General features: G+C 45.7%; 1 protein-coding gene across 1 annotated transcript in view; it reads left to right on the top strand.

The window, feature by feature from the left end:
• LOC116980135 (intestinal-type alkaline phosphatase 1-like) overlaps positions 1–23,309 on the top strand; it is a 31,561-nt gene extending 8,252 nt beyond the window's left edge. The window contains exons 2-11 of the mRNA XM_033032246.1: positions 5,187–5,303; positions 9,247–9,362; positions 10,817–10,991; positions 11,700–11,869; positions 14,280–14,414; positions 14,529–14,598; positions 17,261–17,399; positions 19,200–19,390; positions 20,748–20,864; positions 22,993–23,309. Of these exons, the coding sequence (XP_032888137.1) occupies positions 5,187–5,303; positions 9,247–9,362; positions 10,817–10,991; positions 11,700–11,869; positions 14,280–14,414; positions 14,529–14,598; positions 17,261–17,399; positions 19,200–19,390; positions 20,748–20,864; positions 22,993–23,252 (1,490 nt within the window). The 3' untranslated portion in view covers positions 23,253–23,309. The remainder of the gene's footprint in view (positions 1–5,186; positions 5,304–9,246; positions 9,363–10,816; positions 10,992–11,699; positions 11,870–14,279; positions 14,415–14,528; positions 14,599–17,260; positions 17,400–19,199; positions 19,391–20,747; positions 20,865–22,992) is intronic.
• Positions 23,310–26,268: the final 2,959 nt, after the last annotated feature.

Here is a 26,268-nt window from a genome sequence, read left to right as displayed (position 1 = left end):
GATTCTCACTGAAAATCTGAAGATTACCGAGCAGTGGTTGGTATAGTTACATTATACTAGTGTAGTTTACACCCCAGCGGTATGATCATTGTCTTCTCCAATTTCAGATAGTCCCTGCTTTCTCCCTCCCCTTCCCAGCTCTCCCACAGCTCATTGTCTCCGCCTCTTCCTTTCTTCTTCCCGCCCCCCCCTCCCCCACATCAGTCTGAAGAAGGGTCTCAACCAGAAACGTTACCTATTCCTTCGCTCCATAGATGCTGCCTCACCCGCTGAGTTTCTCCAGCATTTTTGTCCACCTTTGATTTTTTCAGCATCTGGAGTTCTTTCTTAAACAGTATTGTACTAATCTGCTGTGTTTCACATGCTCACAGTGCATGAGAAAGATTCAGCATAAATCAATAATCGTAACTTCTCTCGACTCCTGTTTTAATGAGCCGGAGATGCCGTTAATTTAACAGGAAGTAAAACAAATAGGTGGTGGTGTGAGTAAGAGGGTTCTTAGTGACTCCAAGGCGATAGTTGGTAAAGATTGTTGATGCTGTTTGAGCACTTTCACTGGGCGGCACGGTGGCGGTAGAGTTGCTGCCTCACAGCGCCAGAGACCCGGGTTCCATCCCGACTACGGGTGCTGTCTGTACGGAGTTTGTACCTTCTCCCCGTGAGCTGTGTGGGTTTTCTCCGGGAGCTCCGGTTTGCTCCCACACTCCAAAGACCTGCAGATTTGTAGGTTAATTGGCTTAGTATAAATGTAAATTGTCCCTGGTGTGTGTAGGATAGTGCTAGGGTGATCGCTGGTCGCAGTGGACTCAGTGGGTGAAGGCAGGGCTGCCAACTCTCACGCTTTGAGCGTGAGACTCACGCCCTCAAGCAAACTCTCACGCCCTCACGCTCATCAGAAATTTCTCACGCTCAGTGGTGAGAAATTTTGTGATCAACGAAAATGTCAAAACTCGGATAAACTGCATGGTCCGCGGGTGTTGCAGAGCCGGGCTGCGGGAGGGATGGGAGCAGAACCAGCGGCCGGAATAGATGCGGGGAGCCGGGACGGACGAGTGTTTGCCGGGGCCGGCGTGTCGCTCGCTGCAGCTCTGGCCATGGAGCACTCCGGACAGTGCATGTCCCGGGCGTCGGAGGCGTCGGAAGCTTCGCGCCGCTGCCGCGAGTCTCTGTGCCGAAGGGACAGACTCTCAAAGGGAGGTGGAGAAAGAGAGAGAGAGAGAGGGGAAGGATACAGAGAGACGGGGGGGGGGGGGGGGGGGGGGGGGGTGAGAGGGGGGGGGGGGGGGTGAGAGGAGAGAGAGGGGAGAGACAGGGGGGGAGTGAATGGAGAGAGGGTGGGGAGAGTGAGGTGGGAGGGGAGGGGAAGTGAGAGTGGGATGAGAGGGAAGAAAGAGGGGAGAGGGAGAGGGGGTGGAGAGGGTAGGAGAGAATGGGAGAGAGAAGGGGAAGAGAGGGGTGGTAAAAGAGAGAGGGGGAAGAGGGGGAAAGAGAGAGATAGGGGGGCAAAGAAAAAGAGATAGAGACAGAGGAGAAAGAGAGGGGAGAGAGGGCAAGGGGAAGAGTGAGGTAGGAGGGAGAAATGGGGAAGAGAGGAGGAGAGAGGGTGGAAGAGAGACAGATGAGAGGAGAGAGAGAGGGGAAAGAGAGAGGGGAGAGTGTGTGGAGAGGGAGAGAGAGGGGGAGATAGAGAGGGAGGGAGAAAGAGGTTGCGGGAAAGCGAGGGGGGAGAGAGAGTTAGGGGAAAGAGAGGGGGGAGAGAGTTAGGGGAGAGAGAGGGAGAGGGAGAGAGAGGAGAGAGGTGACAAGAGAGAGGGGAAGAGTAAGGTGGGAGGGAGAGAGGGGGGAAAGAGAAGGGAAAGAGAGGGGAAGAGAGGGGAAGAGAGGGGGGAGAGAGAGAGGGGGGGGGAGAGAGAAGAGAGAGAAGGGGAGAGATTGAGAGGGGGAGACCGGGGAGTGAGAGGGGGTGAGAGGAGAGACAGAGAGGGAGAGAGGAGAGAGAGAGAGGGGGGAAAGAGAGGGGGAGGGGAAAGAGAGGGGGAGAGAGAGAGAGGGGAGTTGAGAGGAGAGAGAGCGGAAGAGAGGGGGGGGGGGGAGAGAGAGAGTCTCTGTGTCGAATTTGCCCAGGTGACCGGCATGGATCAGGCTGCGGCTCGGTGCATCCTGGAGGACAACCAGTGGCTGCTGGAAGTAAGTACCAAGCACTAGGTAGAAACGGTGGAAGGTAGTGGACTTCAAATGGGGGTGGTTGGAGAAAGCATCCTGCTTGCCTGCTAGATGTTCACTTACTGTAACTGCAGGAAAAATGTTCCCGATGTTGGGGACGTTCAGAACCATGGGTCACAGTTTAAGAATAAATGGGGGGGGGGGGGCAGTTAGGACTGAGATGAGGACAAACCTTCTTCACGTAGAGAGTTGTGAATCTGTGGAATTCTCTGCCACAGAAGGCAGTGCAGGCCAATTCACTGGATGTTTTCAAGAGAGAGTTACATTTAGTTCTTGGGGCTAACGACATCAAGGGATATGGGGAAAAAACAGGAAAGAGGTACTGATTTTAGATGAATAGCCATGATCATATTGAATGGCAGTGCTGGCTCGAAGGGCCGAATGGCCTATTCCTGCACCTGTTTTCTATGTTTCTATGCTTGAGTATATGGCAATAAAACTCGATCACTTGATTTTGAAGCATTGGTGGAGGTATAATGTAGTCATATAGAGTGATACAGTGTGAAAACAGGCCCTTCGGCGTAACTTGCCCACACCCGCCAACATGTCCCAGCTACGCTACCTGCTTTTGGTCCATATCTCCAAACCTGTCCTATCTATGTATCAGTCTAACTTTTTCTTAAATGTTGGGATGGTCCCTGCCTCAACTACATCCTCTGGCAGCTTGTTCCATACACCCATCACCCTTTGTGTGGATAAAGTTACCCCTTAAAAAGTTACCTCTTAAAAATACTTCATACAAAAAACATTGAAATCATACTTCTACAGTGCACTAAAACATGATTTTAATACATAAAATGTCAAAAAGTTCCTACCCTTCTTCCACACCCTCTCCACACTCGGTTGCTCCACTCCCTCACCAGGTACCCCCAAGGCTAGTGATCAGTGATCGCACAGCCTCCCCCCTTTCAAAAACGCTCCAATCCAATTTAAAGCATATATATTGCATTCAAGTGTAAGTTATAAGACTCGCTACAGTATGCACCATATTGCACAATTTCAAGCTGAAAAATGCAAATGTTCCGTACCAATGGGAGGGGGAACCCTCCTCCCACCCACCCTCCTCCCACCCCCCCTCCTCCTCCCACCCCCCCTCCTCCCACCACCCCCCCCCCCCCCTCCCACCCCCCCCCCCCCCCTCCTCGCGATGCTCCCTCGGGCTTGGTCTCTCGCAAATTTCTCACTCCCAACTCTCACCCAATGTTGGCAGCCCTGGTGAAGGGCCTGTATCCGCCTGTATCTCTAAAGTAAACTAAACAGTGTTGAGCATACTGCATGTCACTGCGCCCTCTGCAGTGCAATCTCCGTCACTACCACAGCTGCAACAATGCAGCACAGCAACTTCAACATTATAGTTCCGTGTCTCCAGGCCCACCCTTCCTCTTCCAGCATCTATCCCACATCACGGGAAGATGATTTCCTGCCCACAAATGCTGGACATATCCAATCAAACTAATCCCCCAGTCATGAACGCAGCATCAGCAGCGTCATCAAGAGGCACTTTCTCCCAAACCCATCACCCTCCCGTTTGTCTTCTACCAGCACTGGTGGGCTGTCGCTGCCAGTGCTGCCTCACGGAGAGGCGGATAGAGGAGGGAAGAGGGGGTGAGGGAGGGAAAGAGGGGGGAGAGAGGGGGAGAAAAGGGAAGAGGGAGGAAAGAGAGGGGTGGGGAGAAAAGGGAAGAGGGAGGAAAGAGAAGGGAGAGGGGGTTGATGGGGAGAGAGGGGGAGAGAGGGGATGACGGGGAGGGGAGGAGAGAGACGAGGAGATAGGCGGTGAGAGGAGGAGAGAGGAGGGTGAGTGGAGAAGAGAGGGGGGTGAGGGAGGAGAGAGGGGGGTGAGAGGAGGAGAGGGGGGGGTGAGAGGAGGAGATAGGGTGGTGAGGGGGGGGAGGGAGGAGAGAGGGGGGGTGAGAGGAGGAGAGGGTGGTGAGGGGGGGTGAGGGAGGAGAGAGGGGGGTGAGAGGAGGAGAGAGGGGGGTGAGAGGAGGAGATAGGGTGGTGAGGGGGGCGACAGAGGATGAGAGGGAGGAGAGAGGGGGTGAGAGGAGGAGAGAGGGGGGTGAGAGGAGGAGAGAGAGGCGGTGAGAGGGAGGTGAGAGAGAGGATGAGAGGGAGGGGGGTGAGGCAACATTGTTGGTCACCACCACAGAGCCTTGTCAAGGCGGCTGCACCATTTGACCTCTAGCCCCATGGGGTTGTCGGGGTCATTGGCCAACAGCATTTCAGCCGCTGCCCAATGTCATGATGTCAGAGCAGGGTTGTCCAAGGTGATCTTACCCGGCATTCAATTCCACTCTCAACTCATCAGATAATGGCCATTTTTGGTCGAGACCTTCAGAGTCTGAAGAAAGGTCTCGACCCAAAACGGCACCCATTCCTTCTCTCCAGAGATGCTGCCTAACCCACCGAGTTACTCCAGCATTTTGTGTCTATCTTCGGTTTAATCCAGCACCTGCAGTTGCTTCCTACAACATGCTCTTATTTACTTTTTTCATGTAAATTCTGTGAGTGATCTTTATTCAGTTTCTCAATATCTTTGGTAGTGATCTGTGAATTAGTGCGGGAGAATTTCTGTACCTGGAATGGCCATAATAAGTGTCTCTTGTGTTTCCAATCCCCCTAGTTGGTGGTCTGCATCATAGATCTCCCTGCTCACAACATCACTGCTTCTTCACCAGTGCACGGCTGTGGGGTAGAGGACTGCTCACTCTCACAGTGTCAGGGGAAGTCTGAAGGGGCAATAATTGCTGAGTAACAACTATGGTGCATGGCGATCACTGACAACTTGGTGCATGGAGCAGAAACAATAACAATACCTGCCTTTGTTTCACCAAACAAGCTTGAAAATCCAGCAAGTATAGGAGAGCGTGGAAAATGAGAAGACATTGACAAGCAGTGCACTATTTCTATTGTTTCATTATGTTAAAAGTGAAATTTGAAAATTTTGTTTAATACTACAGCAGCAGAAGATTCGCCAGTGTTCTGGAATGAGAATGCCAAACGGACATTGAAGGCAGCGTTGGAACTGAAGCCACTGACTCACCGAGCTAAGAATGTTATCCTGTTTCTGGGAGATGGTGAGTTTGGCTAAGCAAGTCCTATTGTGCAGGGACCACATGTACCCACAGATATTCCTGATGCTTCCCCTCATCACTCCCCACAACCTCCCACCCACACTGTGATAAATAAACCAACACACGATGAATAATATGTCGGAAGGAACAGCAGATGCTTGTTTACACCGAAGATGGGCACAAAATGCTGGAGTAACTCAGTGGGACAGGCAGCATCTCTGGATAGAAGGAATGGGTGACGTTTCAAGGAAAGACCTCGCCCTCTCCAGAAATGCTGCCTGTCCAGCTGAGTTACTCCAGCATGTTGCATCTACACGATGAGTAATCTTGGCTGCAAGGATATACATTTTCCAATAGTCACCAGATAGCGTGTGGCAGATTGTCAGAATTGAGTTCACAAAAAATATCGGAACCGAATTAAAGAATAAACCACGAAGCTGCCGAGAGAATGAAGCAGAGCAGGTGACGCAGTGATCACTGCACAACAATGCAGAGTAAATTAATACAGAACACTAGAATGGGAGACAGTGACAGCAGGTGGAAGTCGGAGTTCATCTTGTTAGGATAATCTGCCAACTAATATTGAATTATTCAATTTTAATGACAGACCCCATTAAAATAGATCCTGAATGTTCACTGAAACATCCTTCGCCCTCTAACCCTCTATCGTCTGGTATTGGTCTGGGTATCAGTTTATTATTGTCACGAGTACGGACATACAGTTTTGTGTGTTATCCAGGCAGATCATACCATACATAACTACGTCAGGTAGTGCAAGAGAGAAAATAAGCAGAGTGCAAAAGCTAGTGTTACAACAGCAGAGAAAGTGCAGTAAAAAAAAACTGCAAGGACGGCAATGAGGTAGATTGGAATATAGGGAATTTACTCCAGTATATGAGAGGAAACGTCTGATAAGAGTGGGGAGGAATCGGTTCCTGAATCTGGTGTATGAGCTTTCAAGCTTTGTATTATCTGCCCAATAGGGGAAGGGAAAAGAGGGGCGAGCAGATTGTGTGTCCGTGACAATGTTGGCTACTTTCCAGAGGCAGTGTGGTGTAGATGTAATCCATTCCCAGACTCTTATCCAGTCTCTGTCCACTGACGTTATGGTACACCTGCCCATTGTGGGGTCGCCATTGAAAGGAGGTGATTCACATTTGGTTTAATTAATTATGTTTCTTTCAATATTTTTCATTATTTAAAGATGCTTGAAGGTGATATTTAAAAATATTAATTATTTGTATTAATTTTAATTTCAATAAAATTAATATGAAACGTATAGAAATATTGAAATGGTGATGTCAGGAATATCAGTGACAGCCTGCAAGGAAGCCAGGACTTTGTGCCTTCATCTCATTGTCGTTCAGTTTCAGTGGCATCCCATTGATGGTGCTGGGGGCTGCTGAGTCACCGGTGAACATGGACAAGGAGTGTACACACTGTCCACTCAGGGAAACAGGAGTCAATATCCTTTGAGGAGAGTTGGAGATTCAATCATTTGTGCCAATTGTTACTTGGAACTTCATCACTAAATCTGAAGAGTGTAACGACCACATTGGTTCCTAACTTTTCCAGCTTCACATTGATGAAAAACTCCTCTTTCAGAACCCTAGGGTACAGTCCATCTGGCCCAGGTGACTTATCCACCTTCAGCCCTTTCAGCTTCCCAAGCACCTTCTCCCTAGTAATAGCCACTCCACTAACTTCCACCCCCTGACTCTCGTGAATTTCAGGCACGTTGTTGGTGTCTTCCACTGTGAAGACTGATGCAAAAAAGTTATTCAACTCCTTTGTCATTTCTTTATTCCCCATTATCACTTCTCCTGCATCATTGTCCAGCAGTCCAACATCCCCCCTCTTGCCTCTTTATATAGCTGAAGAAACTCTTGCTATCCTCTTTTATGTTATTGGTTAACTTACCTTCGTATTTCATCTTTTCCCCCCCCGTACTTTCTTTTTTTCCGTGTTGGGTGTTTGAGCTCGAGAACACCAACCAAAATTATCTTCATCTTGTGGCTTCTATTCAAAGAAATTGAAGCTGGGTTGCAATGGTGGGTTGTTCAGTTCAGTCTAGTTTATTGTCACGTGTACCGAGGTACAGTGAAAAGCTTTTGTTGCATGCTAACTTTTAGGGGATAACGTTTGATTAGGAATAAATCAGGAAATGATTTATCACACAGAGAGTTGTGAGTGTGGAATTCTCTGCTTCAGAGGGCGATGGATGCCGGTTCTCTGGATACTTTCAAGAGAGAGTTAGATAGGGCTCTTAAAGATAGCGGAGTCAAGGGATATGGGGAGAAGGCAGGAACGGGGTACTGATTGTGGATGATCAGCCATGATCACATTGAATTTTTCACACACAGAGTGGTGAATCTCTGGAATTCTCTGCCACAGAAGGTAGTTGAGGCCAGTTCATTGGCTATATTTAAGAGGGAGTTAGATGTGGCTAAAGGGATCAGGGGGTATGGAGAGAAGGCAGGTACAGGATACTGAGTTGGATGATCAGCCATGATCATATTGAATGGCAGTGCAGGCTCGAAGGGCCGAATGGCCTACTCCTGCACCTATTTTCTATGTTTCTATGAATGGCGGTGCTGGCTCGAAGGACCGAATGGCCTACTCCTGCACCTATTGTCTATTGTCCAATACTGGACTACCACAAAGACTGTCGATCAGTTGATATCCTGCACATCAACGATTTTACCACAATTTTACATTTCTATTAACTAGAGTCATGTTAGGGTGGAACCACTTTGACATTTACGATTCGATAAAACTTTATTCATCCCCGGAGGGATATTGTGTGTTGTGACTGTTGCCAGACATACGGGGATGAATAAAGTTTTATTTTATCATATTGTAACTACAGGAGCAGAGTGGAGAAGCAAGGTGGGGGGTCAGTATCAGGTCATTTGCATTCCCCATCAACTGAGCTACATTAATTATTTGGGAATGGTGACTGCAAAGGTCATAAGGTCATGTGAGAGGAGTAGAAATAGGCCATTCGGCCCATCAAGTCTACTATGCCATTCAATCATGGCTGATCTATCTCTCCCTTCTAACCCCATTCTCCTGCCTTCTCCCCCTAACCTCTGACACCCGTAATGATCAAGAATCTATCTATCTATCATAGCTTGCTGCTGCTCAGATAAATCTCCTCATTTTATCCATGCTTCATCTGGACCAGCTGCTCAATACGACCGAGGCTCTGCAAAAGCATTTCACAGAAGGGTTGCAGCATTTCAATACATTAATGATGAAACTTAGAGCTGTTTTATTGTGGAAAGTTCCAGGTAACTAGTCTGTCTTTATCCTGTAGAATGAAGATGTTCCACTGTGCACTGCTGCCAAACTTGAATCAGTTAGATGTGACTGAAATGAGTTGTTTGGTTTAGTGTAGAGATAGTGCGGAAACAGGCCCATCGAGTCGCACCGACCTGCGATCCCCGCACACTAACAACATCCTACACTGGGGACAATTTTAACATTTACACCAACCCAATAACCGACAAACCTGCACGTCTTTGGAGTGTGCAAGGAAGCTGAAGATCTCGAAGAAAACCCATGCGGTCACGGAGAGAACGTACAAACTCTGTACAGACAGCACCCGTAGTCGGGATCAAACCCTGGTCTCCGGCGCTGTAAGGCAGCAACTCTACCGCTGTGCCACAGTGACGCCCTGGATGTTAATCACATTCATAGAAACCATTTGGTCTATAATCTATAAATTAATTGAAGATAAAGGCAATTTCTTGTGGGTGTTGTAATAAACACCTTTGCACTGTAGTTTGTGACATAGTCTGATAGAGTACATTAAATCAATTCACATGAAATCTAGTGACTATCAGTGATGATTTGTCTTGGTCAAAAGTTCTTATGAAGTGCTGCCATCAGCTTTTTTTTGTGTTAATCAATCAATTAACATTTAGCCATATCTTTCTGTTAGGAATGGGAATCCCCACAGTGACTGCTGCTCGGATACTCAAAGGCCAGCTACAAGGACATCCTGGAGAAGAAACTGTCCTAACCATGGAATCCTTCCCACATCTCGGTCTTTCCAAGGTTAAGAATAAATGTTCCTACTTATGAAATGTTAGATTTTATTAGGTGGCCATCTGTTTAAGATAGATGTAAGGGGAAATGTTTATGCAATGAAGAAAAAAGACACAAAGTGCTGGAGTAACTCAGCAGGTCAGGCAGCATCTGTGAAGAACATGGATAGGTGACGTTTCACAGAGTGCTGGAGTAACTCAGCGGGTCAGGCAGCATCTGTGGAGAACATGGATAGGTGACGTTTCACAGAGTGCTGGAGTAACTCAGCGGGTCAGGCAGCATCTGTGGAGAACATGGATAGGTGACGTTTCACAGAGTGCTGGAGTAACTCAGGGGGTCAGGCAGCATCTGTGGAGAACATGGATAGGTGACGTTTCAGGTCGGGACTCTTCTTCAGACCACTCTTTATGCAGATCTGTACCACAGAGAGCCACAGGGGCTGAATTATTGATTATATTCAACTCTGTGCTCAGAGGGTGGGGTGGAGAGGGGGGTCATGGTCGGTGAGAAATGGGCAGGAATGTGGCACGGGGAGCAAGGTTGGATCAGTCACGGTCTGAACTGCACCTGCTGCCGAATCTGTGTTTCATGAGACAATTAATGTCTGCGCTAAACATATGCATCTCAACTTTACATAATAAATAGTTTTACAATAGGTTCAACAAATCTGTTTGTGGAACTTGCTTTGGAATGCTGGTAACAATGATTGATTGGTCTAAGTTTCAGAAATAAGCAATGCACCACACGGTGAGGTACATCAGTGCGACACAGTGATGCAGCAGCGGGTCGAGCAGCTGCTCACAGTGTCAGAGACACAGGTTCGATCCTGACCTTAGGTGCTGTCTGTGTGGAGTTTCCACATTTTTCCCGTGACCACATGGGTTTCCTCCGGGTGCCCCGGTTTCCTCCCACACCCCAAAGACGTGCGGGTTTGTAGATTAATTGGCCCTCTGTAAATTGCCCCATGTGTGTAGGGAGTGGATGAGAAGGTGGGATAACATAGAACTATTGTGAACAATGGTCGGCATGGACCCGGTGGGCTGAAGGGCCTGTTTCCCTGCTGTATCTCTAAACTAGGCATGTGGAAACAGGAAATGGGTTGACGGTCGCCGCTTGGTTTCATAGGTGTTTTTATTAATGTGTTCTTCCAGTTTTCAGCTGACAGTCTGGCTAATTTCAGAGCAGTGGTTGTGACGGATTATTTAATGCCAATAATTTTCTAATGCAATCTGCAACAGATCCCAGCCCTCACTGACGTGCGAAAGAGGTTGTGTTGTTCCCATGCCGTGAGCAAACCCTCTATCAGCAGTACACAGTGGGGCATCAGCAAAGCCCCAGCATGAGGAACACACACCACCTCCCAGCCTGTGTAATAAAGCTTCCGTGTGCAAGTGCAAATCCTCATCAATGCCTGCCGCCGAGTAGCGATCTCCAATGCTCTAAACGTGTGCGTTGCGTTGCAGACGTACAATGTGGATCACCAGGTCCCCGACAGTGCTGGAACAGCCACCGCTTACCTGTGTGGAGTCAAAGCAAACTACGGAACCATTGGAGTCAGTGCAGCGACCAAACGGTATGACTGCAACTCCACCGACGGCAATGAAGTCATGTCGGTGCTGAAACGGGCAAAGGACGCAGGTGTGTGCTCTTTATGTTGCTACAGAAAACAAAACGTTAGAGGAGAAATTATACCAACATACCTGAAACATAAAGTTGATGTTGACATTTCCACCTGGGCAGTGTGAGTGCTGCAGTCATTGCCCCAGGAGAGAACACAACAGGAACACGTTCAAGCACACAATACTCCCTCCAAATGCCCTCCATTAACATCACATTATTTATGGTTTATAGTGTCTATAATATGTAATATTTTTTAAATATTTCCTCAAATTTAATAGCTTTAAAGTATGTCTAAATGTCTGTTAAAATCTACCCAGAAATTACTCTCCCATCCACCACTCATCCTCCACTTAATCCCCCCCCCCATTCGCCCCCTCAATACGACCCACCCCCATCTCTAACTACCCCACCCACTAACCAGCTCCACCCCCTATACGGAACCTAACAGATGGACTCGGGGGCAATGTTCAAGCAAAGGCGCTCCACACCTGGCTGGGAGAGGTTTGCTGGAAGGTCGTGGTGAGGGGGGGAGGGTGATTCTGGGAAACAGTCGGGCGTCGGCCCAACAAGATCTCCCGGTTGATTATTATTTCCCAATGGGGCCTATCGTATCAGTGGCTCTCCTCAACTTGTGGTCCCTTGATCCGGTTTGTGGGAAGAACCATCACGGTTCTCTCTCCACTGCCGCTCATTCATGATGACAAGTCTTGGCATGTTGTTTCCCAGGGAAGTCAGTGGGGGTGGTGACCACCACGCGGGTACAGCACGCCTCGCCGGCGGCAACCTACGCTCATGTTGCGAACAGAGGCTGGTACAGCGATGCCGATCTCCCACCTGATGCCGTTGGTCACTGCAAGGACATCGCGGTGCAGCTCATCACCAACACTGACATTGACGTAAGTTTACTTTGCTTTCAACGGTTAGTCAAACTATTTTAACATTTTTATCAAGCCAATTAACCTACAAACCTGCACGTCCTTGGAATGTGGGAAGAAACAGAAGAAAAGTCACGGGGAGAACGTACAAACTCCGTATAGACAGCATCCGTAGTCGGGATGGAACCCGGGTCTCCGGCGCTGCATTCGCTGTAAGGCGGTAAAACTACCGCTGCGCCACTGTGGCCGCCCAACCGAGAAGAGGCACAACCTTGTCCAATGGAACAACAGGAGAGCCAGCCACACTCTGTCGCCTACAGCCATGTTAATGGTGTACAGCGCCCAGACCCAGAGAAACGGCAACACTGCAGCCTGTAAAACCACGGGTGAACCGTCAGACTACAGACTTGCCTCTGTCCACTGCTGCCCATCACAACCTCCTGCAGCTTCATCCTTTCCAGTTTAACATCAGAAAATGTTGCATCTGCCGGAGATCAAAATGGCAACAGAGGCTGCAGGAAATATTCAACAGGCCAGGCAGCATCTGTAGAGAAAACATTACTAATCGGAAATGTTAACTGTTTCTCTCTCTCCATAGTTGCTGCTTGGTCTGTTGCACCTTTTTAACATTTTCTATTCTTCTGCCATTAATCATTCTCATGGTCACAGAGTGATGCAGCACAGACAGCCTCCTGGGGATCAATGATGAGAACTATATTCTGCACTTTGTATCTTCTCCTTCGCTCTATCCACTGAACTTGCACTTGAGCTTGACTTGACAGTATTTATTTTTCAGTCTAGTTTATTGTCATGTGTACCGGGGTACAGTGAAAAGCTTTTATAACCATATAACCATATAACAATTGTTGCGTGCTATCCAGTCACAGCGGAAAGACAATACATGATTACAATTGAGCCATTTACATAGAAACATAGAAAATAGGTGCAGGAGTAGCCCATTCGGCCCTTCGAGCCTGCACCGCCATTCAATATGATCATGGCTGATCATCCAACTCAGTATCCTGTACCTGCCTTCTCTCCATACCCCCTGATCCCTTTAGCCACAAGAGCCACATCTAACTCCCTCTTAAATATAGCCAATGAACTGGCTTCAACTACCTTCAGTGTACAGTGTACAGATACATGATAAGGGAATAACGTTTAGTACAAGGTAATGCCAGCAAAGACCAATCAAAGATAGTCCGAGGGTCACCAATGAGGTAGATTGAGGTAAGTTCAGCACTGCTGAATGTGTGGTATATTTGATCTGTTTCAATAGCATGTAAAACAAAGGTTTTCACTATAGCTCAGTACTGAGACAATGATAAACCTAAACCTAAGATGCCCCATCTATGCTCATCCCATTTGCATGTGCCAGGGTTATATCCCTCTCAGCCTTTCCTATCCACGTACGTGTTCAAATGCTTCTGACATGACTGATTGAGCAGCAGCCTTGCAGTGCCAGCTGCCCGGGTTGAATCTTGACCATTGGTTCTGTCGGTGTTGGGCTCCCCTTGTTTCCTCTTGATTCTCTGCGTCCCTCCTACATCCCAAAGACTTGGTGTTTGGCAGGCTATTTCTCCACTGTATGTTATCCTGGGTGTGCAGATAAATGGTGGAATATGGGGGATGAGGATCCAGACAATTGGCCCAGTGACAGTGACCTTCAACCCCAGCTGTCTGAGTATCTGTTATCTTCAGTGTGAAAGAGTGCCTCTCACCTAAAACCCATGTCCTCACATTTTAGATTCCTCGAAATATGACTATCGATGCAGTCTATGCCCCTCATGATTTAATAAACCTCTCAGCCTTCTCTGCTCCAGGGTATTAGGACTCAACCTATCCAGTCTCTCCTTATAACTCAAGCCTTCCATTCCCAGCATCTTGTTGACTTTATTCACATCCTTCTTGTAGCATAATGACCACTGGATATTTTGTACATATGTTTCACAATCGAGGCAAATGTGGCCTCAGTTTCACTCTGACCAAGCACTCACACAAATTATCATTTCAGAGACTTCCACCTGTGGCCTTCTTACCGAGAGGTGAACAGATGACCCAAAGACACAAGTTACTTGGAGGTATCCAGGACAGCGCCCAACCCAGGCGACTATTAGTGTGCAATCACACGCTACAATCATCCCACACTCCGCCGGCAACATTTTTTACCTTGCACTAAACGTTAGGCCCCTATCATGTATCTGTACACTGTGAATGGCTCGATTGTAATCATGTCTTGTCTTTTCGCTGACAGGTTAGCACGCAACAAAAGCTTTTCACTGTACATGTGACAATAAACTAAACTAAACTATCACAGCTATATTAAACCTGTAATTGTGGGAAAAACCTGTAACTTGCAGAATAACAGGAAGAAACATTTACTGAGGAATTATAATGGATACAATTTAGTTTCCTGGATTTATTTTTCCAGGTCATACTTGGAGGAGGAAGGATCTACATGACTCCTAAAGGGACCCCTGACCCTGAATATCCAGACGATAAATATCAGAATGGTGAACGGAATGATGAGCGCAATTTGATTAAAGAGTGGCTCAGTGTCAGAAAGGTACTTTGTGATATTGTGATATTTTTGTGATATTGTGATATTTTTCATTACTTTTCTTGCTTAAAACAATGATCACATGCTAATTCTAAAACACTGCATGCTGCTGTCTTCCAGAATGCAAAGTATGTTTGGAACAAAAGTGACTTTGATGCTGTTGATGAGCGGAAAACCAGATATTTGATGGGTGAGTCCCGAAAAATATCCCTCCGCCTTTACAAGCGGCACGGTGGCGCAGCAGTAGAGTTGCTGCCTTACAGCGCCAGAGACCCGGGTTCGATCCTGACTACGGGTGCTGTCTGTACGCTGTCTGTACGTTCTTCCCGTGACCTGGTGGGTTTTCTCTGGGTGCTCCGGTTTCCTCCCACACTCCAAAGACGTACAGGTTTGTAGCTTAATTGGCTTGGTATAAATGTAAATTGTCCCGAGTGTGTTTAGGATGGTGCCAGTTTAACCACCTCCAGTTTAAATTCCATTTGGAATATTTTGGAGGACCAAGAAACCAAGAACAAGAACCAAGTGTGCGGGGATCGCTGGTCGGCATGGACTCAGTGGGCCGAAGGAACTGTTTCCGTGCTGTATCTCTAAACTAAACTTCAATTTAAAGGCTATCGGAGAGCTACTTGGATTCTCATTGTGGAGTTGATTCAATAGACAATAGGTGCAGGAGTAGGACATTAGGCCCTTCGAGCCAGCACCGCCATTCAATGTGATTATAGCTGACCATCCACAATCAGTACCCCGTTCCTGCCTTCTCCCCATATCCCCTGACTCCGCTATCTTTAAGAGCCCTATCTAGCTCTTTCTTGAAAGTATCCAGAGAACCAGCCTCCACCGCACCGCCCTCTGAGGAAGAGAATTCCACAGTTTCACAACTCTCTGGGTGAAAAAGTGTTTCCTCATCTCTGCTCTAAATGGCTTACCCTTTGTTCTTAAACTGTGGCCCCTGGTTCTGGATTCCCCCAACATCAAGAACATGATTCCTGCCTCTAGCGTGTCCAAACCCTTAATAATCTTATATGTTTCAATAATATGTTCCTTCTTGATCTTAACTTGGAAGTAATTAAAATATATTTAGAGAACCGTGACAGTTATGATGAAGTCATATCAAAGGAAGAAAAAAAAAATTGCAATTATTTCATGTCTTTCACATCCCTTTTCCAACACTTCAAGGTTCTTACCAACAAACTTTATGAATCTTTAGGGATGCTGGCAACCAAACTGTGACAGCAAACTCCCGTGTAGTCATAATCATACTTTATTAGCCAAGTATGTTTTGCAACATACGAGGAATTTGATTTGCCATACAGTCATACCAATAAAAAGCAACAAAACACACAAAATACATTTAAACATAAACATCCACCACAGCGACTCCTCCACATTCCTCACTGTGATGGAAGGCAAAAAAAAGTTCCCTTCTTTGTTCTCCCGGGGGCCTCGAGCCTTCCGTTGACGGGACGATCTTGGCACCCAAAATCGGCGATTGGGCCTTCCGCATCGGGGCGATCAAGCTCCCGCATCGGGGGGGATCTCAGTTTCCCCACGCCGGATGATCGGTCCCCTGGTCGGGGTTCCCGGGTCAAACCTCCTGCAACTTGGAGCTTTCTGACATCACCGAGACTGCAAGCTCCTCGAGGTTGAAATCTGCAGGCCACGGTTGGAGTATTGATCCCAGGCAAGGGATCGCAGGCTCCGATGGTAAGTCCACGGCCCCGCGGTGGAGCTCAAAGTCAGTCCCGAGCAAGGCCGCCAACTCCATGATGTTAGGCCGCAGAGCAACCGGAGATACGATCCGGAAAACAATCGCATCTCCGGCAAGGTAAGGGATTGAAAAATGTTTCCCCCGACACCCTCCCCCACACACATTAAACAAACCAGAGAATATTAACTCAAACTTTTTAAAACACACTAAAAATAACAAATAAGACGAAAAGACAGACAGACCGTTGGCGACGCTGCCATCGCTAACAGCGCCACCCGGTGATAGGATGGAAACCAGATTTAGAACTATAATGCTTACCTAGTATCACAGTTGCTAATTGATTGTATTTTTAATATAATTTATCTGTGTTATATTGCATTTGTAGCAAGTAAGAGTTCCATTGTTGCGTTTCTGATACATATGACAATTAAACACTCCTGAGGATTTCCCAAGGTTGCTGCTCATCTTATAAAAACATCCACTCAATGAAATAGATAGAGCTTTGTTCAGCGTCCTGTCCGAAAGACGGTATGATCTTGGTGCTGGCTTGACATGGTGAACTAGAAGTACAGGGGACTCTGGATGCTGTCATCTGGAGCTAAATCTTCATCTTTTTGGAATGTGCGAAGATGAAAACATTACTTTGAGAATTGTTTTAGCCCACATTGAGGTATCAATTTCAATGTCAGGTTTGACAAGGTGAGTGTGGAAAACAAGTCACTACTGTTACAAAAAGTGCCGATTCTGTGAAGTCAGGGTTTAAGTTCGGGGTGGCACAGTGACGCAGCGGTAGAGTTGCTGCCTGACAGCACCAGAGACACGGGTTCAATCCTGACTACGGGTGCTGTCTGTATGGAGTTTGTACGTCCTCTCTGTAAACCACATGGGCTTTCTCAGGGTGCTCCGGTTTCCTCCCACATTACGAAGATGTGCAAGGTTGCAGATTAATTGGCTTCTGCAAATTGTCCCTGGTGTGTAGGACAGAACTAGCGTACAGGTGATCCTCGGTTGGCGCAGACTCGATGGGCTGAAGGGCCTGTTTCCACACTATATCTCCAAACTAAACTAAACTAAATGGGCTCAATTGTACTAAATATTCAAGATGATTAAAAAATGTGTAACTGATGTAACATTTTGCATTTAGGTTTGTTTGAACCCAAAGATATGAAATTTGATTTAAATCGGAATAAGACAATGGATCCATCTATTATGGAAATGACTGAAAAAGCCATTAAAATTCTCAGTAGGAATCCTAAAGGATTTTTCCTTTTTGTTGAAGATAAGTATTTCAAAGCTTTGTTTTATTTGATAAAATCTCCGTGGTTTACAGGCTTGAATCTGTATTCTCGTGTCACTTTCTTACACATCACAAAACTAATTTTTGAAGGATGAATACTATTCTTTACATTTCGGATAACGGATAGGAGCAAGAGTGATACGAGACACAACACAATTCTACTCTTCCATTTCCAAGCAGTTTTCATAGGAATTTAGAACACTATCCTATCACTATTGAGGGCGGCACGGTGGCGCGGCAGTAGAGTTTCTGCCTCATCGCCAGAGAGCGGGGTTCCATCCTAACTACGGGTGCTGTCTGTACGGAGTTTGTACGTTCTCCCCGTGACCTGCGTGGGATTTTCTCCGGGTGCTCCGGTTTCCTCCCACACTCCAAATACGTACGGGTTTGTAGGTTAATTGGCTTGGTGTAAATGTAAATTGTTCCTAGTGTGTGTAGGAGTGTGTTAATGTGTGGGGATCGCTGGTTGGTGCAGACTCGGTGGGCCGAAGGGCCTGTTTCCATGCTGTATCTCTAAACTAAACTAAACTATTGTGAGTAGACAAAAATGCTGGAGAAACTCAGTGGGTGAGGCAGCATCTATGGATCGAAGGAAATAGGCAACGTTTCGGCCCAAAACGTTGCCTATTTCCTTCGCTCCATAGATGCTGCCTCACCTGCTGAGTTTCTCCAGCATTTTTGTCTACCTTCGATTTTCCAGCATCTGCAGTTTCTTCTTAAACTATTGTAAGTCTGTATTCAAATGTTGCAAAGAGAATATCACTTCTTGATGAGGACACAAATAAAAAAACAACAATGTTTGCAGTATTTTGTGGAGAAACTCAGCGGGTGAGGCAGCATCTATGGAGCGAAGGAAATAGGCAACGTTTTGGGCCGAAATGTTGAAGAAGGGTTTCGGGCCGAAACGTTGCCTATTTCCTTCGCTCTGTAGATGCTGTCTCACCCGCTGAGTTTCTCCACCAATAGAGGGATATGGTTCATGTACAGGCTGATGAGGGCATCAAACTCAGCACAAACATTGTGGGTGTTTGTACAAACACAATCCTTCAGCCCGTTCCTGTGCTGTATTGTACACAATCTGCCACAGGCAATGATGGTCCAACTCTATACGGCCATCGTAGAGTCTGTCCTCACCTTCTCCATCATGGTCTGGTTTGGCTCAGCCACCAAGCACGACACCCGGAGGTTGCAGCGAATCGTCCGATCAGCTGAGAAGGTTATTGGCTGCAACCTTCCCCCATTGACAAACTGTACACTGCAAGGGCCAGGAAGCGAGCGGGTAAGATCATCTCTGACCCCTCTCACCCTGGCCATAAACTCTTTGAATCACTTCCCTCTGGAAGGCGACTCCGGACTGTCAAAGCTGCCACGGCTAGGCATAAAAACAGCTTTTTTCCACGAGTAGTAGCTCTACTCAATAACCAAAAATCTGTAGCCTCCTTTTGCTCTGGTATTTTATTTCATTCACATGTTTAATCGATGATGTTTTATTATTAATGTTTAATGTTTTATGTGTCATTCCTAACTGTCACTGTATGTCATGTTGTCACTTGCGGGCGGATCACCAAGGCAAATTCCTTGTATGTGAATACTTGGCAAATAAACGTATTCGTTCATACTGCACTGTTCTATTGGACTGAATGCACTACTTCTCTGCTGCAAATCCAATGCTGCATCACATTTGTGAAGATTAGCCAAAGAGTCCTCTGAGCAGGTGTGGTTTTTATGTACAGTATCTATGTTTGAATGTGCAAGTATTAAACTAATGATTGTGTTTCTGTTTAAGTGGAAGAATTGACCATGGCCATCACGAGGGAAAAGCAACGTATGCTCTACACGAAGCAGTGAAATTTGATGAAGCTATTGAAAGAGCCAGTAAACTGACCAGTGATCAGGATACCCTCACCATTGTCACTGCAGATCATTCACATGTCTTTAGCTTTGGGGGGAAAAGCTATCGTGGCAATTCAATATTTGGTGAGTAACATTATGCTACAGATGCGCCATAGAAAGCATTTTATCAGGATGCATCACAGCTTGGTTTTGGAAGAGTTCCATCCAAGACCGCAAGAAATTGCAGCGTATTATGTACGCAGGTCAGACCATCACACAAACCAACCTCCCTTCCATTGACTTCATTTATACCTCACGCTGCATCGGCCTACTATCTACCTCATTGGTGACCCTCCGACTATCTTTGATCAGAGTTTACTGGTTTATCCTTGCACTAAACGTTATTCCCCTATCATGTATCTGTATACTGTGAATGGCTCAATTGTAATCGTGTATTGTGTTTCCACTGACTGGTTAGCATGCAACAAAAGCTTTTCACCGTACTTCGGTACACTTGACAATAAACTATACAAAAAAAAAGTTTCCTTTGCTGAAAAATAAATGACTTAAATAAAAAGTTAATGATTGCATTTTTGTTGGTTAGATCCCCTTGAAAGGTGACTGACAATTCAGGTTTATTTATTCTTATTGATGTAACTTCTTATGACACGATCTGAAGTTGTTAGAATCAAACTAGACCACGATTTAGAAGCTTAGATTTTATGTTGGATATTTAATCATAATGTATCTTACAATAGTTTCCAATTGATACACAAAGTGTACAATGATTTAGATTGCATGTGATTTTTATACCAGTATTCCTCGAGTTGTTTCAACGTGTGTTTAGATATTGCTCATAGGTTACAATTGTTAACACCGCTATCTTCAGAGACATGCCGGCGTGGAGAAAACTGAACAAAATAAAATTGGTCTACGAAAGTTAAGAAACAAATTAGTTTAAAAGGTCCCGGATTGAATATTTCCTTCAAATAATGTCAGTAACCTTGTCATTAGAGCATTGTTTAAAAACCTGTGTGAAACATATTGAAGAAGGTCTGAAGAAGGGTTTCGGCCCGAAACGTCGCCTATTTCCTTCGCTCCATAGATGCTGCTGCACCCGCTGAGTTTCCCCAGCAATTTTGTGTACCTTCTGAAACATATTGATGTTGGATTTCAGCACCAATTGAGACGCTGAGGAAGATTTAGGTCTTAGCTTTTCATTCGGCAAAGTGATGCTTTTATTGGATAGTTAAACAAAATATAAATTAAATATGAATCAAGCTGAGCTTAAATGTTCAAATGTGTTAATTGTGCAGTAATTATTATATTTTTAATACGATGTTGAACCAACATATAGTTTATTGAAATTAAGGTAAAATTCTCAGTCTGTATACAGAAGAGAAATTATATTCCCTTTTGTGGATGACCAGTATAAATGACTGAATACTGATTATTGATTAGGTAGCTTTTGACTCGTTAACAATAACATTTTCATATGCAGGATTGGCACCAGCCGACGCTTCGGATAATAAACCATATACAAGCATCTTGTACGGAAATGGGCCTGGTTATGTAATTACAAACGGCACTCGACCAAACATAATATCCACTGCCTTTGGTAAGGAAGCTTGGTGTTTACTGGGATAGCTCTGGGTCACCGTGCAGTCAGTAACCATAGTCCCTGCCTGTCCCTGCCCACCTGGGCTAGATATTACCAGACTTCAATGGACGCAGCTGTTTGAGTGTGGCGTCTTCCCTGTAGAATGGCTTTGGCAGCTTAGTTAGCTGGCAAGTTAGCTCTGGGCCAGAGTTCTGTATCTGTCAAAACCAGTAAGATCTTTGATGGCTTGTAAATAAATGTCTGGGCCATTCATAGACTTTTACAAATAGTAAAAATTGAAGGTCATGTTACAGTTGTATAAGACGTTGGTGAGACCGCATTTAGAGTAGTGTGTTCAGTTCTGGGCACCATGTTATTGGAAAGATATTGTCAAGCTTGAAAGGGTTCAAAGAAGATTTACGAGGACGTTGCAAGCACTAGAGGGTCTAAGCTATAGGGTGAGGTTGAGTCTCTATTCCTTGGAGTGCAGGAGGATGAGGGGTGATCTTATAGAGGTGCATAAGATCATGAGAGTTTGGGTAGATGCACAGAGTCCCTTGCCCAGAGTTGGGGAATCAAGGATCAGAGGACACAGGATCAAGGTGAAGGGGAAAAGATTTAATAGGAATCTGAGGTGTAACTTTTTCACACAAAGAACAAGCTGCCAGAGGAGGTAGTTGAGGCTGGGACTATCCCAACATTTAAGAAACAGTTAGACAGGTACATGGATAGGACAGGGATATGGATGAAGGGCAGGCAGATAGGACTAATGTACAGGGACATGTTGGGCGGTGTGGGCAAGTTGGGCCTAAGGGACTGTTTCCACACTGTATCACTCTATGACTAGTGTAGCTGGGATATGTTGGCGGTGTGGGCAAGTTGGGCTGAAGGGCCTGTTTCCTCACTGTATTACTCTGTGACTAAATAAATGAAGAAAAACTTTGTTTTGGAAACAATGACTAAAGCATGTTAAAGGATTGGAAAAAAAATCACGTAACCTTCTCAGCACAAGCCAGGAGCTTGCACTGAAATGGGTGGATACTGTGTCTGGGGTTACCATGGACAGTATCCGAGTGGTGATGCCCAGCGTTCCACTGGAAATCCCATCCCAGCTGGACACCATCTGCCACCAGATCCCAGCCCGCTGGAGTGCCATGACGTTGGAGACAGCAAGCGTGTGACACTTACTGAATGGCTGCAAACAGTCAGTCCCAACTGAAACAGGCAGCTCCATTAGCAAATGATTCTCCAAGGTTTTTTTTAGATTACAGGGGATATTTCTGCATTTCAATCAAACTTTGATAGCCTTATGTAGAAACGAAGAACTGCAGATTCTGGTTTGCAAAAGAAGGCACAATGTGCTGGAGTACCTCAGTGGGTCAGGCAGCATCTCTGGAGAACATGGAAGGGCGATGCTTCAGGTCGGGACCCTTCTTCTGACAGGCTTATCCCAATCTTGCCAAGGAGACTGATTTCATTGGAACATGTGACAGCATATTGATATTTCCATCTCATCTGTACAAATGGAGACACAATGAACTGCAGATGCTGGTTTACAAAAAGAAACACCAAGTGCTGGAGTAACTTAGCGGGGCAGGCAGCATCTCTGGAGAACATTTCCTCCTCCTCTCTTTACTATGCCTCACCCTGGTGTGCACCCAATTACCCCCCCACCTCGTCCCCCCTTCACCCATATTCCTCCCTCTGGCTTTACATGTCACTCCTCCTCTTCTCTCCTTATCTGACACCCTTTTGCTTCTTCTTCATCTCTAGCCTTTGTCCACCTATCTGCCAATCCAACCACCCTCACCTCTAGCCATCTATCACTTGCCTGGCTTTGTCCCACCCCTTTACCAGCTTTCTTTCCCTTATTCCATCAGTCTGAAGAAGGGTCCTGACCCAAAATATCCTGTCTATTCCTTCCACAGATGCTCTGACCTTCTGGGTTCCTCCAGTACTTTGTGTTTTGTTTACATCAGTACTAATGTCTAATCACAATGTAAAAATCAGATGGGATTAAATAGGTGGATGTACTAGTCATTGGTACCTGTCATTGATGCTGCCTGACCCGCTGAGTTACTCCGGCATTTTGTGTATAGTGCATGTGGACTCTATCTGGTACAGTGAAATATTCTCTTTCTTGCAGAGGACAAGGATTACATGCAACAAGCTGCCGTTCCGTTGGCATCGGAGACTCATGGTGGGGAGGATGTGGCAATCTATGCGAAAGGTCCCATGGCTTATCTGTTCCACAAAACACACGAAGAGAACTACATTGCCCACGTGATAGCGTATGCCGCTTGCATTGAGCCTTACACAGACTGCACTCCCAACGCTGCTTTCTCACTCCAGCCCACTAACCTCCTCACTATCCTGATATTGATACCCTGTTTATTCAACTATTGATTAATCTTTAATGCAAACTTATAATGCAATACACTTGAATAATTAAATGCAGGGGTCATCCTTGCCAGTTCCAATCAACATCTCTTTTGTCTAGTTGACTATTTAGTTAACAAAACAAATACTATCATATGTGATGTCTTCAGAATCTTGTATTTGTATAATGTAAAATCTAATGCACTTTACAAAAAATGAAAATATTGATATTTTCTTTGGCTTCGAGTTTAAATGTCATTACCTCTTGGGATTTGATTCTTGCATTTGTGCAGTTTTTTTAGCAGAAATACTTGAAGAATAGAATGTAAACTGGATTTTGGATGTTGACTGGGTAAGCTGGTTCAGGTCAGGGACAGATCAGTAAAGATGCTGTATGGAAACAGGCCCTTTGGCCCACTGAGCCCACACCAACCACCCATTCACACTCATTGTATGTGATCTCACTTTCACATCCACTCCCTACACTCTAGAGGCAATTTACAGAGGCCAATTACTTACCAGTCCACATGGCTTTGGAATGTGGGAAGAAACCAGAGCATCCGGAGAAACCCCACACGGAACACAGGGAGAATGTGCAAACTTCACACAGACAACACCCGGGGGTCAGCATCGAAACCCGTGTCTTTGGTGCTGTGAGGCAGCAACTCTACCATGAGTTATTGCACTGACCAATCACAGAACAATATACATGATACTTTATTAAAATAAAAATCTGCGTCATATCTCCTGAACCCAACTACTGCAGTTTTGTTTTGTCGCTGTCTGGATCCTAGGTTTACTCCCAGGCATTCACACAACCCTCTCATCCCTCACGCACCACCTCTGTACCTTTTGTGTCTGTCCTTCCCCTATGGGGTCTGTTTCTCACCTTGAAGGTGTTTCTTTCAGTCCATGCCACGCTTGTGTAAGACTGCTAGATCCTCCTCCCTCACGGATATTCATTCCCTGCCTCTGTATGTTTGGCTTGGGGATCTTTGTTGTCTTTGATAGCTTTGTGGAAGGATCAGGCCAAGGGAGATGACAAATCGTCCGAAGAAGGGTCTCGATCCGAAACGTCAACCATTTCTTCAGTTCAGTTTAGTTTATTGTCACGCGTACCGAGGTACAGTGAAAAGCTTTTTCTTGCATGCTAACCAGTCAGCAGACTTCTCTCCAGATGTGCTGCCAGACACGCTGAGTTACTCCAGCATTCTGTGTCTATCTTTGGTGTAAACCAGCATCTGTAGTGACTTCCAGTCCGATGTCACAAGCAACCTGCACAGAGGTGATTGACATCTTTTCCTAAAGTACATGTTATAGGAGCAGAATTAGGCTATTCGGCCCATCAAGTCTACTCCGCCATTCAATTATGGCTGATCTATCTTTCTCTCTCAACCCCATTCTCCTGCCTTCTCCCCATAAACCTTTGACACCCTAAAATACATTGATGACCCATTTGGATGAAGTTAATCTACTGACACACAAGTTATCTGGGCAACAGTTAGTGTTTTTAACACTTGTACACTCACTTTAATTTCAGAAGGATAGGTTTGCAGTAGACTCGATGGTTCAAATAGAAGTCAATTTTAAAGACAAAATATCCAACAACTGTGTTCATGTCTGCTCAATACAACAAATTGCCTAAAAAGGGATTGACATTTTTTGTCAGCATCCTATGCATATAAATATTTAAATTATCCTTGTTATATTACGGACGGAAGAATGAATAACAACTTACATGCAGGTTGCCTGGATCACGAGAGAGATATTTATTACCCAAATATTTCCTGCTATATTGAACACCAACTCATTAACATATACATGAATATGTATGAATATATTACAATACTTAGTAGTTGTCTCTGTTCCACGTGTGTCTGTGGCATCGACTTTGTTTGGATCTTGCTCAATGCTGAAGGTACTTATGAATGTAAGGTGCTCATTTTCAGGTTGATTCTGGGAATGATAGTTCATTTATTCATAAAGGCAATTAAAAGGCATGTATTTTGATGTATTCATAATTCAACTAAAATTTTTATTAAAAAATGATTGTTTTGTTTCATGTTATGAAGCTCAGAGGTTAAACCTGCATTGACCTTTAGACTTGTTCACCCTTGATAGGCTGTCAGTGTTACAGACAAGGGTGTTCTGGAGACAGATGTCACCTTGAATAACATGCCAATGACAGGAGCAGAATTGGGCCTTTCAGCCCATCGAGTCTACTCCATCATTGAACCATGACTGATCTATCTTTCCTTCTTGATCCCATTCTCCTGCCTACTCCCCATAACCTTTGTTAATCAAATGTCTGTCAAGCTCTGCTTTAAAAACACCCAACGACTTGGCCTCCTCAGACGCCTGAGGCAATGAACTCCACAGATTCACCCACCCTCTGACTAAAGAAATTCCTCTTCATCCCCACTCTAAAGATAAGTCCTTTTAGTCTGAGGCTATGTCCTCAGGTGCTCGTAATCTTATACACCATGTCTCTGTAGCTAAACCCCCAAATTCAGGCATCATTGTAGAAGGTGAGGGTGGGAGTGACAGAGTGCTCACTCCCTGTCCACCCTACACCCGCTCCATGGTGAAGGCCGAGTCCACCCTACACTTGCTTATTACGATCTGTAGGTTGCTAAACTCTTTAACCCCCCCTCCCATTCCCACTGATCTTTCTGTCCTGGGCCTCCTCCATTGTCAGAGGGAGGCCCAGCGCAAATTGGAGGAACAGCACCTCATATTTTACTTGGGCAGTTTACACCCCAGCGGTATGAACATTGACTTCTCTAACTTCAGATGGCCCTTGCTTTAGGTATGTTGCAAAGCGTGCCTGAAGCGTCGCTGAAAATCTGTCCCAGCCCGTGTGCGCGATTTTGCCGCCGTTTAGAGGGGGGCGGGTTTAAAGCGCGATTTTCCTTAGGCTGTTCAAATCGAGGATGTTCAGCCTAGTTAATTATTAACGAAAAATCGCTGGAAGATTCCGTCGCTTGAGCTATTATTAGTTTTAAGGGCTTTATCAAATTGTTATAGTAGTTTAAAAATTAAC

Source organism: Amblyraja radiata, chromosome 13 (genome assembly GCF_010909765.2).
Source record: "Amblyraja radiata isolate CabotCenter1 chromosome 13, sAmbRad1.1.pri, whole genome shotgun sequence".
Taxonomy (NCBI): Eukaryota; Metazoa; Chordata; class Chondrichthyes; order Rajiformes; family Rajidae; genus Amblyraja; species Amblyraja radiata.
This window is presented reverse-complemented; position numbering and strand designations above follow the sequence as displayed.